Source organism: Saccopteryx leptura, chromosome 1 (assembly GCF_036850995.1).
Source record: "Saccopteryx leptura isolate mSacLep1 chromosome 1, mSacLep1_pri_phased_curated, whole genome shotgun sequence".
Lineage (NCBI taxonomy): Eukaryota > Metazoa > Chordata > Mammalia > Chiroptera > Emballonuridae > Saccopteryx > Saccopteryx leptura.
In genome coordinates, this window is record NC_089503.1 from 13,765,030 (window position 1) to 13,779,154 (window position 14,125).

At 40.3% G+C, this 14,125-nt stretch overlaps 1 protein-coding gene across 1 annotated transcript; it reads right to left on the reverse strand.

The window, feature by feature from the left end:
• Positions 1-937: 937 nt before the first annotated feature.
• On the reverse strand, positions 938-12,255 carry LOC136389576 (serine protease FAM111A-like). Its single transcript, XM_066361417.1, has 5 exons — positions 11,959-12,255; positions 11,006-11,035; positions 8,079-8,209; positions 7,599-7,713; positions 938-4,434 (listed from the first exon to the last, which is right to left on the reverse strand). Exon 5 carries the CDS (start codon positions 4,261-4,263, stop codon positions 2,557-2,559), a length of 1,707 nt encoding a protein of 568 aa, XP_066217514.1. The 5' UTR covers positions 4,264-4,434; positions 7,599-7,713; positions 8,079-8,209; positions 11,006-11,035; positions 11,959-12,255; the 3' UTR covers positions 938-2,556.
• Positions 12,256-14,125: the final 1,870 nt, after the last annotated feature.

Consider the following 14,125-nt stretch of genomic DNA (forward strand, 5'->3'; position numbering starts at 1 on the left):
AAAACTAGAAGCCATTAAAAGGTCTTTCAACAGGTAAACGGTAAAATCAACTGTGGTATATCCATATAGTGAATATTATTTAGTGATAAAAAGAAACGCGATATTAAACCCTGAAAGACACAGAGGAATTTCAATTGCATGTTGCTAAATGAAAGAAGGCCATCTGGAAAGCTATATACTACATGATTCCACGTATATGACATTCTGGAAAAAAGAAAAGTATAAAGACAGTAAAAAGATCAGTGGTCACCAGAGGTTCAGGAGAGAGGGGAGGGGTAAGTAGGTGAAACCCAGGAAAATTTTAGGGTGGTTAAACAATTCCATATAATGTTGTAATGGTAGATACATCACATTGTGCACATAACAGATACAGAATTTTTAGCATGACCAATTATCCTTAATGTATGCAATTAAAAAAATCACTTAGCTAGTCAAAGTTTCAAAGAATAGAACGCAAGCTGTGACCCGACAATGTGACCATGTTGTAAATACATGGAGCAAACACACTGAAGGGGCGGGGATAGGTGCTGACCACAGTAACTATGGAAGGAGTCTAAGAATGAAGGCAAAAGAAATTGGACACAAACACTGCACTCCAGTTCACAAAGTTATTTTTTGTTCTGGCACATGCGAACAATTATGATACTGCTATATGTGTATACTGGAACTTAACAATTCGGTAAACAGGTGGGTGATGGTAGGAGCCCAGTTTCTCACTGTTGGAGAGTTCACAGATGAGCATGGGGGAGGCAGAAATGACCCATGTGGGAATGGACTGGAGTAGCAAACATCAGTAAGAACCATTTTTCATACAGATGTGTGTAACTATGTATATATACATGAATTAGTATAATACACACATATTTCTTTGTTCTGTCAGCTGAGAGGACCTGAAAGAAAAGACACCTACTGCCAGGATCTTGGTTTGCAATATGATTATCCACTAAGACTAACCATAGTTCCTTGGAGAAATAGCTGACTCGAGGACAAAGGCAGGGAATATACCAGAGGAGCCTGGAAGCACAGTGAGAAACCAGGAGTTAAGGAAGTGCTAAAAACAAAAAGAAAGAATGAAAATATAAGCATGACATACTAATGGAGGAATATCAGAGGAGACACAATAACCAAGTGTTTCCTTGGGTGTTGGAACAATTGAAGCAACACAATAAAGTGCTGTCGGACATAACCCGGAGTATAAGTGTATCCATGATGCTGTTCTAATGTACACAAGTGGGAGGGAAGAGACAAGTCTCCCATGCAGCTTGATTCCAAATAGCTTCTGTAGGGATTTCAGGAGTACCTTCATACGGAAGGGGACCATAACTCCCAACTCTTTCAGTATGTGGAGTGCACAGACTTCCTTCCTAAGAGTATTTAATAGGATACGGGGGAGAATTTAACTTGACTGTAGAAAAACCTGGAAAACACTACTTTAGCCAGGCGATCAAGACCAACCCCAAGTCATACATCACATTGACAGTCTATACCTTTGATAGATGTTGAAAATGGCACTTTGCCTCCCTGACCTTCCCTTTAAAACCCACAAGCCCACTCTAACATTACAAATATATCACATTCCAATAGAAGAGCATCCTACAAAACACCTGACCAGTGCTCTTCCTGTTAGTCATCAAGAACAAGAAAAGTCTGACAAACAGTTACAGCCAAGAAGATCCTAAAGAAACATAACAACCAAATGTATTGTAGTATATTGGATGGGATCCCGGAACAGAAAAAGGACATTTTTCAAACTAGGGAAATAAAGTACTATAATCTTAAGATATCCTCCTTTCCTGATAGCCTATAAATTCATGAAGAGTGGATACTACTCTCTGAATTTCAAGAGAACTGTATCTTCACAATTTAGTATTATTAGGATTTTGGAAATTCTAAAAGGATTTATTTGGGATGATTTTTAACGGAGCATTTAGCACCTTAGTTAAGATGAACAGAAGCCCTAGTTTTGCAATTGATTGACCCACATATTTTCTAAGCACTTATCTTTCTTTGTGCCAGACACTGAGAATACTGAGTTGACCAAGTCTTGGATCCTGCCTTCAAGCAGCTGAACTTAGGGCAAGATATGAAAAATGAAAAAAAGAAAAAGAAAAAGAAATGAATACACTATTTATAGTGTCCTAAACCTAATTATCACTTAATCTTATTCTTTAATTTACTTGACTTTAAAATCAAAATATTAATCCACCTCATAGAGTTGTTATAACTAGTTTCTTCATGTGCTTAGAAAAAAAAATGCAGCTCTGGCTGTATAGCTAGTTTGTTTAGAGCATTGTTCCGAAGCACAGAGGTTGCCGGTTTGATCCCCGGTCAGGGCACACACAGGAACAGCTCAATGGTCCTCTCTCTCTCTCTCTCTTTCTCTCTCCCTTCTTTTCTTGCTGAAATCAATAAATGAAAATTTTAAAAAAATGCATGGTGCTTGGGAAATGGTCAGTAATATTAATTATTATTACTGAGGAAATGAATCATTTTGGAATTTAGAAAATTATCATCATTACCTATAGAATACCACTTCATAAGTAATTCATCTAAAGCTCACAAAGAGACTGAATTCTCAGTGTCCTTGACCCCATCACTCACCATTTCTACATCCTGATGAGTTGTGAATACCTCTTCATATAACGCTCTGTGGTTCTGTTGAATATCATGGAGGATGGAATACATAGAACACCCAAACTCAATGATACTGGAAATTCCACTCTGGTAATCATAAGTGAAGCCAGCAGCATGCATGGCCACCAATGAACCTTCTGAATTAAACACTGGGGAGCCAGAAGACCCAAAGAAAAAACTGGTGTTATAGGTAATCACATCAGGACTGGGAGCCATTTCCAGGAAACTTCTTTGTGTGTACATGTGAATATAGCGCATATAGTCATAATGACCCTCGGCCACTCTATCCTGCAGATGTTCCATGCATCTCTCTACTCTCTGACTCTGAGGGATTACAGCACAAGCATCGGTAGACTTGGCCTCTCCATCTGGATGGCCAATAATATATATCAACCCATTCGGTGGCACAGGACCAACTCTATTATATAGTCCCAAAGGTACTTGTTGTCCATTTTCTTTCAGTTTCAGAACAGCATAATCAAGAGTTATATCAGATATATCAAAACAAGGTTCAATGAAAAAATAGTTTTCATTGTTTTCTAGGCTGTCTTCATAACCAAATGTCACCCTTGCACATTTAGCAATTACGTCTGCCCACTTACTTGACTGTATTCCTTTTCCCACAATGTCACTTATTACATGTCGACAAGTGAAAATGTACAGCCCTTTAAAAACAAAGCAGGTGGCAGTACCTCTATTTCCATTGTTGTCCCATGATATGTACCCAACTGAGTCACTGAGATGGGAAAGAAGTTTCACTACTTTAACCCGAGTAGAGTTCTTTGTCAGTTTCCCAAAGTTTGTTTTATCTAACTGAAATATTTTTTTCCCTCTTCTTCCTTTCATTGTTTCCTTTAAGCTTTTTCTAATGTTTTCAGTTTCGTTTTTGAAAATAGGGTACTGGGGCACAATATCTTTCCAGTTGCTTCTTTCCTCCAACTCCGAATTCTGAGTGGCTGCCAAGTCAAAACGCTGAGTGGCAGCCAAAAGAAAACTCTGAGTGGCTACCAAATGAAAACTCTGAGTGGCCACCATATCAAATTTCTGAGTGGCGACCAAATCAGAATTCTGAGTGCCAGATGCCCTAGAGCCCATCCTTTTCCCAACCTCAACCTGGAAGAACTTGCCCTCTAAGTCATCAACTCGCTGTGTGCTTTCTACAACAGAGTCCAGGTTTTCAATGAGTTTCCAATCATGGTTCTCCAGCACGGAAAGAAATCGGCCGTCCTTGTATATTGCGTCCTTGATGGTTTCTCCTTTGAAAGCGTAGACACAGAGTTTGCACCCTTGTTTGTGAAGTTCCCCACATTTGACGATCCTTTTTCCCTTCTTCTCAGTTGCGTGGATCAAAAATTTGACACAGTCCGTAGATGACCTGTCATGCCTGCCAAGTATCTGGTTCTCTTCTTTCTGCTCACATTTACTCCGGGCAAAGGTAATTTCCAGGTGGCAGTCATCAGGAAAGCAACAGAGGGGCATTCGAAGGTTTACGTAGCCTTCGATTCCTTCTACACCCCGCACCAGCATCTCTCTGCCCAGCTGAGCCTCTCTCTCTTTTCTGACAGCCTGGAGAGTGTCCAGTGCCTCGGACAAGCTATCCCTCCCACTGTGTGTGATCCTGTGTTTCATTTTTTGGTGTTTCCTGTGGTGCACATCCAAGGTAATGTAGAGCACCTTATTTTGGGATACAGCCTAGTCTTTGGGTCCTTGAGCCTGGGTGTGAGGTGTAAGTTGTGGACTTCCTTTGAACTCTGTGTTCATTTGAGGAATATTGGAATTATCCTGTGGTTCTTTCTTGATCTAAAAGGAAATGTTAAAGACTGTAAAAGAGGAATGCAGCTCATGTGTTTTGTTTCTCTCTTTAGTATGCAATTCACAAAATTTCTATAGGAAACTCGCAACCGGTTTCCAAAGGCCCAGTGAATAGGAATACATCAGAGTTTGAGTTGGGAGCCAAAATAGAAACTGTTTCCTGTCCCATTCATTAGAAGTTTTTAACACTGTTAGACTGGTGCCCTCTCCTGAGAGGAAAGAGACAACTGTTTTTTAAGTGTATCAAAAACAAAGCTGCTCAAAATTCTGCCAGGGCTCTCACAGAGCTCTCTCAGGTCTGGTACTAACATCAGCTGTACAGTTTTATTTTTTCTGACCACAGTGACGAATTGCACACAGTGGTGGAATTCACCTTGTTTGCATGAGTTCAGCAGAACCGATACCTAATTTTTGGTTGAGTTCGGCTAACTGGTTGTTAAAATGACACTTGTCATCAAGGTTCTATGTAAGGTGGGGGCCTGGGCTGTCGCCCAATGTGGAAATCACAAATTTACATTCCTCATTCTTTTTTAACGTCCTTCTGCGCAACAGTGTATTTTAAGCTCCCATAGTCACGTTCATTCCGTCCACAAGTGAAAGAAATTGTAAGTGAGGATGACAATCAAGAAGCAATATGCAAATATATTAAATAACAGTTTCATTGTTTTTTGTCAGGTATTATTTAATATTTTTTATTAATATTTTAATACTCTTTCTTATACCATAAACTACTCTTGTGTACCTCTTGGATTGCTTTTATTTAAGTATTAAGTGCACGAAATAATAAACTACCTTTCATTATGTTGGTTTTTTTATAATTAAAATGGGCATTAGGGCAGAGAACTGCTTGTTAAATTATTTGAGTCCCACCACTGATCGCTCCAAAAATATGTTGTTAAAGCACCAAACTCAAGAAGTATAAAGTACCATGGTTAATTATTGGGCGTTAAGTGGTAAACAAAACCGTTATCAGTTAACTAATTATTTGGTCAAAATCATACACTTATTTGCAATAAAAAGCTCTGATTTACCCAGTATCTAGTATGCAAAATACCCAAATTAGTTCCTCTATTGCATCAATTAATTCCAAACCCTATGGAAAGAAGCACAACATTTTGTCCTCTTGATGAAGAAACAGAAAGGTTAGATGAGGCACAGAAAGGTTTTCCTGTATGTACCTTTCTTAGGATCACATAATAACCAATTAATGAAGTGACTCTCAGTGCTCCAATAGTTAGTCTAACATTTTTTCCTTAGACAACATATTCTTTTTTGTAAATTTTATATCGATTTTTAAGAGGCATTATCTTTAAAGCCAGGAGTGGGGGAAAAGAGGGGGAATTACATAAGGAAGATTAATCAAAGAGCAGATATTCAATAAAAAATGAAGAACATCTGCTGCCTATGTCTCAAAGGTACATTTCTGACAAGTCATATTCATCCTGGCATGGGTGACAACAGGTGCCACTTGCTTGTAATGGGAATAACGATACCAGGATTGTAGTAAAGATGAAGTGTAACATCATGTGTGAATGTGTGATAATGCTTCATAAATTAGTAGGATAACTCATCATTTCTTTCTTTATAATAGAGGTAATATTGTAGATAAAGAAAAAGGAACAGGAGGTAATATCCATTTATTCTGGGCACACATGCAAACTGTCAAAGAGCATCTCTTCAGCCTGATGCTGTTAGAAACATCCTTGTCACAGAGCTCAGGGACCACTATGATGGATTTCCAACTATTGATAGGATTCTTGGGCAGATATAAACACTTTCAAAAGTGAGACTTGGGCCTACATGGTTTTTTGCTTGCACTGCCCTAGAATGGGGCAGAGAAAACAGAACTAGTTTTGGCTCGGTTTTTCTGCAGACTTGGATGTTCTAGTTGGAATCAGAATAAAGGAAGAGTTAAAGGGTTCTAAGTTGCATTCTCAAATGCACACCATCTTTGAACCTTTTTCTTAGTAAATTCAAGGAGCGCTGTAGACTCAGGAAGGGATACATGTGGGTGGAGCACAGAGCACATTCCTAGCAGCTGTGGCTGTTCCAATGCTGTGAGAATACTCTAGCTCCCAGAAGCCTCCTGGGCATACCCAGGAAGGAAGCTTGACTGCTATAAGGAAGTGACTTTCCGCCAACTACACAGCTCCCTAATATTTTCAGCCACTGGCTTTGAGGAACACACTGTAACACCCTATAGGCTGAACCCATCTATGTAAGCTTGTGTACTTCCTGAATAAAGTGGATCTGTGTCACTGAACCTGGTCACCGGAGTCGGGTCTTTGCATCTCAGTCCTCCTCACATCAGGCAGAACTTGTCCACAGATATGAGGGTTCGATATTATAACAGAGCCGAGTTAGTAGAAGGAGCCCCCACTTACTGTCAAAAACTTAAGTCTAAGTGTTCATTCCACTACTGCCTTAAGAAACAACTCACTTCTTTTCGTTCCTTATAAATGAATTAAGAATAAGAAAATCCTCCCTGCCTGCCTAATAAGCTTATAGAAAGAATCAATATTTTAAAACTGTTTTATAAATTGTAAAGTGCTACACAAATGTATTGTTGTTATCAAACAGGTGAGTGGTATATATTTTTAAGTTGTAAAATAACATTATTTATTTATTTATTTATTCATTTTTAGAGAGGAGAGAGAGAGAGAGAGAGACAGAGACAGAGAGAGAGAGAGAGAGAGAGAGAAAGGAGAGAGAGACAGAGAGAGAGAGGAGGGGGGGAAGAGCTGGAAGCATCAACCCCCATATGTGCCTTGACCAGGCAAGCCCAGGGTTTTGAACCGGCGACCTCAGCATTTCCAGGTCGACGCTTTATCCACTGCGCCACCACAGGTCAGGCCTAATTTTGTTTTGATTCCATATTTTTTGTAATACATTATTTCTGATTTTTGTTGTTGTTCAGGAGGTGTTACAATAGCTTTTTGTTACAGGCTTTGAGATGGCTGAGATTTTTATGAAAATTCTTCCTCACCGCCACCCCTCAAAGTGGAAAGTAAAAAATAAATGAGAAAGATTGTAACTTATTTAATATTCCCTATTTTCAATGAGGTAATTTCTTGGCAGGAAGGCTATGGAACCCTGTGTCAGGTCTACTAAGTCTAATACTGATATTCTGTAAATGGCACTTACAAACATACCTGAGGAAAATATTGGTCACTTTTCATAGTATTTATTGTGTCGAAGGAGATCTGTGACTTGGGATTCGTAGAGTTCATGATGGCTTGAAGATGAGTAGGCAGTTCAGCTGAAAGACTAAAAAAGTTCAAGTTAGAGCAGTATGTTCTGATCTACCACTCATTGCACAGAGGGTAAGACAAATGGGGACCCGTACCCCACCTTACCCTTTGGCTGCAGCCTTGCCCTTCTCAGAGATGTGAACCCAGCAATTAGACATTCATCTTCCAACTAAAACCACCCCAATAATAAAATCTACCCTTGATAGAGGATTATACTGAATAACTTACAGAATTTATCTCTAACTGCCAATGCCCTGGGGTACCACACAAAATAGGTATACCAGTTTTTGCAGGTGGAAAAAATATAACTAGAGGATGTAGGCGACCTCCCGAAGCCAGAGCTACAAGGCAGAGACAAAATTTAAAGGCAGGTGTAAATACCTTGCAGTCGGTTTTGCAGTTGGAGAATTCAAATGTGTATTCTAGTTACAATGGTGTTAAAATGTTGCGTCTGCCTAGTTGGAGATGACACAGGGATGGTGTAATCACAGGTCAACGGGTCAGAAAAGAACCTTAAAGACAAACCTACAATGAGCATTGTATTTAGTTGCTGCTTTACATTTTTCTTTTTTTATTTTTAAGCAAGAGTGAAAGAGAGGGACAGACAGGCACAAAGGGAGAGAGATGAGAAACATCAACTCATTGTGGAGGCATCTTAGTTGTTCATTGATTGTCTTCTCATATGTGCCTTGACCAAGGGGCTCAAGCTGAGCCACTGACCCCTTGATCAAGCTAATGATGTTGGGCTTCAAGCCAGTGACCATGTGGTAATGTGTATGATCCCATGCTCAAGCTGGTGACCTTGTGTTCAAGCTAGTGAGCCTGTGCTCAACCTGGACACCTCAGAGTTTGAAACCTATGTCCTCAGTGTCTCAGGTCGACGCTGTATCCACTGCATCACCATCTGCTCAGGCTGCTCTAGTTTTTGTTTGTTTAAAGAGCAGCCTTTTCTCCTCTCTCTTTTTTCTGATGCCTCCCCAGAAGAGTATGAACAATGTAAGTAAAAGAGTCAAATCTTCTGTAGTGATAATCACCACCAGAATGGAAACCATGGAAGGACAGCAGCAGCCTGTCTTCAGTATCTCACCATCCATCACAATGCCTTTCCCATGGCAAGTTCTCAATAAAGATCCATTTATATTTTCAAAGAATAAATGGAATATGCATATAGCACACTACATACTGTTTTACATGCTTTTCATAAACTGCCACAGATAATTCTTACAACTCTGTGAGATAGGTCAGTCCCATTTTATTGGTAGAGAACTTGAACACCCAGAGAGATTAAGCTATTTACTGAAGATCACATAGCCCCAAGAGTACATTTTTGATGAGTCTTTATTATGACTATTTTCAGATTAAAAAAAGCAAGAGAGAATAGAACTTCTATGTATCTGTCCTGTAAGGTGAATAATCACTCTTTTTTGGCACATCTTTTTATTTTACTAGATAATTTTACAGTTAGAGACATCATGAGTTTTCAACCCTAATTATAACTTTCCCTCTCTTAAAATTTAGGACTTTTTCTTACAAAATCACAATACTAATTTTTATCAAACCAAGATCTAATTGAGTTACATAAGTTGTCTTTAATTATGACACATTTTAAGTTTCTTTTATTCTAGAAAAAACCTTGATTTGTTGAAGAGAATAGAAAAGTTTCCTGGTTTGCTTATTCATGTTGTTTCTTAATTTATGCTCTAGCCCCTGGAGTTCTTGTCAAGTAGAACTTATCTAAAGACTGCTTTAAAGGAGAGGTGGTACTTATATAGGATGGGTTATTACTCAGCCATAAAAAATGAAATCTTTTCATTTGTGACAACACAAATGAACCTAGAGGGTATTACGCTAAGTGCAACAAATCAGACAGAGGAAGACAAATGCCATGTGATTTCATTTATATGTGGAATTTAAAGAACAAAATAAACAAATGAATGAAACAGAAAGAGACTCATAGATAGAAAGAACAGACTGATGCTTTCCAGATTTATGGGGGGTGGGGGGTGGTTTGAGTAGAAAAGGTGAAAGGATTAAAAAGTGCAATTGGTCTTTACAGACTGGTCATGGGGATGTAAAGTACTGCATAGAAAATAGAGTCACTAATGTTGTGATAACTATGTATAGTGCCTGGTGAGTCTTAGGCTTATCTGGGGATCACTTTGTAAGGAATAAGATTGTCTAACCACTATGATGTATCCCTGAAAATAATACAAAATAATATTAAATGTAAACTGTAACTGAAAAAAAAATGAAAAGCATGAATAACCAGCTTCTAAGTTAGCTGTTTCTTAACTATGCTAATAAATACGATTTTAAATTTTTGAGACAAAAAGAAATCTATGGAGACTATGCCCAGTCTCTTAGCATTGCACTCCGCAGCAGGAGCCCTGGCTCCTCACTCACTGCTGCTCAGCTGCTCAGGAAACTCACTTCAGCCTCTCCCAGCTGTAGGCATCCATGTGTTCTTTTCTTTCTTTCTTTTCTTTATTGTTTGCTTTGAACATTTATTACTTTTATTTTAAATATCATTTATTTATTTGTAAGTTTACATAATTTTAAACTAATGGTTATACTTTACAACTAGTTCTCAAAATTTATGAAAATTTGGCCACTGGCTTGCACAAGCGGTTGGTCTCTTCCTCCTACACATCACTGTTTGCACCACACATCACTGTTTCTAACCACAAGGGAAAGGTTTGTAAACATGAGATTTTGAAACCAGAACAAAGTTAAAAAATGAAATGTAAATAACAGAAAATGGATCGATTGCCCTGTTAGAAGGCAATTTGACAATACATATTGAAATACAAGAGTGAACCAATTCTTTGACCAAGACATTTCTGTTTCATTCATTAATTAAACAAATTTACTGAAAACCTATTATGTGCCAGGGACTTCTTTTTTTTATTTATATTTTTAATTGGATTTATTGGTTCATAAAATTACTTAGGTTTCAGGTGTACAATTCACTTGAGAATCTCTCAACCTTAGTTTTCCATTTGTAAATGGAGACAATGATTCTAAATGAGATAATGAAAATGAACGTGCTAGGGGAATGTTGATTTTTGTAAGACCACTTGAGTTCAAATCTCAGGTTACCATTTACTAGCTGCTTGGCCTTGGGCATATTAATGAATACTCTGCCTCATTCTCCAGTCTCCTGGATGGGAGCAGTTGTGAAATCAGCCTTCATTGTTTGATGATTGCAGACTATACTGAATGTGAAGTTGTTAGAACAGTGCCTGGCACATAACAGGTTGCCCAGTAATTATTACTTCTGTTAGAATTATCATTATCAATATACTTACCACTGGGAGGCTTTTTAATCAGCAGAGACCCTGGGGAAACAAAAATGAGGTACCTGTAATTGAGGAGCTGGGCTATGTTGTACAAGGTCCTCGAAAGCAGGAAGTTATTGCCCAACAATGAAGAGAATTTGAGGGTTCACTGCTGCCGACTCATCTTACAGACCTTGAGAGAGAGCCCAGTTGCTCTCAGGGGAGATTACATACATGGACCGAAAAAGAATGTAAAGTGGGCAGAAACCAAAGTGAGTCTGGCGTTCACTGGAACGACCTTGAGCAACCACAGAGGAGAGGGGCAAAAGGTTGGAAATTACCCCGTGTCCCTTCCCCACCGTGGTTTCCAGCATCCAGACTGACCCACATTACATCAAATGTGAAGTGTCCTTAGCCATCCTACCCCCAGCCCTGCTTTACAGCTGGAGAAGTCAAGGCTCTGCTGACCTGGTTCCCTGGCGCTATGTCCTCCTGTAAAGAGAAAAGGAGGTACAGTCAGTTTGGTCCATTTCCAGACCACCCAGGGGCCTCTCTTTGGAATTCATATCCCCTCTCATCTTTCTTTTTCTCTCTCTCAGCTCTCTTTCCCCTCCATCCCACTTCCCTCTCCCCCTGGCTCTTCCACTGTCTTCTCCCTTCTCTCTTCCCCTGGCATCCTTTCCTCTCTGTCTCCTCCTCCCTCAGCTCTCTCTCTTCCCCTCCTCCTCTCTTCTCACTCAGCTCTCTGGCTCTGGGATCTCCTCTTAAAGCTGAGCCAGGCGGTAGAGGGCAGGGATCTGATCACTGCTGACCCTAGGCCTCCATCAAGCCCACCACCGCGCTCCCCCAGCACACAGAAGTGCCAAGAAGCAGCCACTGAAATAAAACCTGTGCTCTCTAGGCCCACAGGTGGGCAGGAGCACCCACCAGCCCTGCACAGCACCCCAGCCTTCCATGCTCACCCACTCCGGGGTGCACCTCACCTCACCACCAGCACCAGGAACTCCAGAGCCCAATGTAGGTCGGTTCTTGTTGGACCTGCGCAGATAGCTGGCCAAAATGCGACCACGTTCACTTGGGTCAGCCGGACCGCTGGCAAGTAGGGCTGAGATCTGAAATGATTTCTTGTCCTTGGGGAAAGTTTTGCTTTCACAGAAACAGGGCTCTTCCTGCTTAAGCCTCTTCACCTCCGCCCCTCTGCCTCCCTAATTCTTCCACATCACCCACTGTCAGCTCCTTTAGCTCTTGGCTTTTTTGGACTCCTAGGGTAGCTGGAGCCAGTGAAGTATTCTGTGCTGTGTTGGTTTCAGAAAGTCCCACCAGCCTGAAACAACCTTTTCAATTTCTTTATTTTCCAGGATGCTTGAGAAAGAGACTCAGGGGAGCCTATTGCTGTTCTCTTGACCACTTCCTTTACACAAGTACAAGTGATAAGAAGAGAGACACATTGTATGCAGCATTGTCAATAAGGCAAATTTTCATCAAGCATAAAAGGGCTTTTAAATTTTTGTTCAGATAATAATAGAAAGATCTTTATAAAGCTTTTTAAAAAAAATAATTATTGTGTTGACATGGTTTCCATTGTCCTACTCAATATAACTCTCTCAACACACAGCTTCCTGCCCCACCACACCCCATGCAAACTTTCTTTCCACCCTCATTTCCACTCCAACCTGCCCATTGTCCCCATCTCCCTGCCCCCTACTTCCACCCTCCTTTCCCTCTGGCTATTGCTACCCTGTTGCTTGTATATATGTGCTATGTATATATGGTTTTTTTTTGTTTGTTTTTTTTTGTATTTTTTTCTGAAGTTGGAAACGGGAGGCAGACAGACTCCACCTGGCATGCCCACCAGGGGGCAATGCTCTGCCCATCTTGGGCATTGCTCTGTTGCAACCAGAGCCATTCTAGTGTCTGAGGCAGAGGCCATGGAGCCATCCTCAGCACCCAGGCCAACTTTGCTCCAATGGAGCCTTGGTTGCAGGAGGGGAAGAGAGAGACAGAGAGGAAGGAGAGGGGGAGGGGTGGAGAAGCAGATGGGCGCTTCTCCTATGTGCCCTGGCCAGGAATCGAACCCGGGAGTCCTGCACGCCAGGCTGATGCTGTACCACTGAGCCAACTGGCCAGGGCCTATATATGGTTTTGACTAATCGCTTCATCTTTGAACTCGTCATCTCCTCCCCTTTTTCTCTGACAGCTGTCCATTCATTTTCTCTGACCCTTTGTTCCTATTTAGTCCTCAGTTTATTGTGTTCATTAGATTCCACATATAAGTGAGAGCATATGATATTTGTCTTTCTCTGGCTTTACTTCACTTAATATAATAATCTCTAGGTCTATCTGAGCCCTCTCAAAAGGTAAGATTTCCTTCTTTTTTATGGTCGTGTAGTACTCCATGTGTAAATGTACTACAGCTTTTTTATCCACTTGTCTACTGATGAACACTTGGGCTGAGCCAGTCACTTCTCGCTGGAGGCAGCAGCCTTGGGCTCAAATCAGAGACAATGGAGTCATGTCTGTGATCCCACGTTCAAGACAGAATCCCATGCTCAAGCCGGATGTGTCAGCAATCAAGCCGTTGATCTCGGAGTTTCTAACCTGGGTCCTCAGCATCCCAGGCCAATGTGCTATCCACTGCGCCACTGTGTGATCAAGCTTTTTTTCAATTTATTTTAATAATGCTTTGTACTTTTTAGTATATAAGCCCTACACTACTTTTGTTTAGTTTATTTATAGGTATTTTATTGTTGTTCTTGCAATTCTAAAAGGGATTATTTTAATACAATTTTTGAGGTTTCACTGTTGGCATACAGAAAGCCAGTAGATTTTCTATATTGATTTTGTATCCTGTGACTTTACTGAATTTGTTCATTATTTCTAACAGTTGGATATGCGCAGCTGTGATATATGCAGTTTCTGGATGTTGTTTTTAAGAGAAAGAGGCGCACTCTCTTTTTGCATATATTTTCTTTCCTCTTCCCCTGGTTGAGGCTTAGCTGGGAGGTCAGCAGCCATCTTGGGCCAGGTCACATGTTCAGGATTGTGGAGTAACCAGATTGAAGAAACCTAATACATCGGCACCCTAGAATTACCATAACCACAGAAGACTGCATACTTAGACTATGAAGTTATAATTAAGCTATTTTAAAC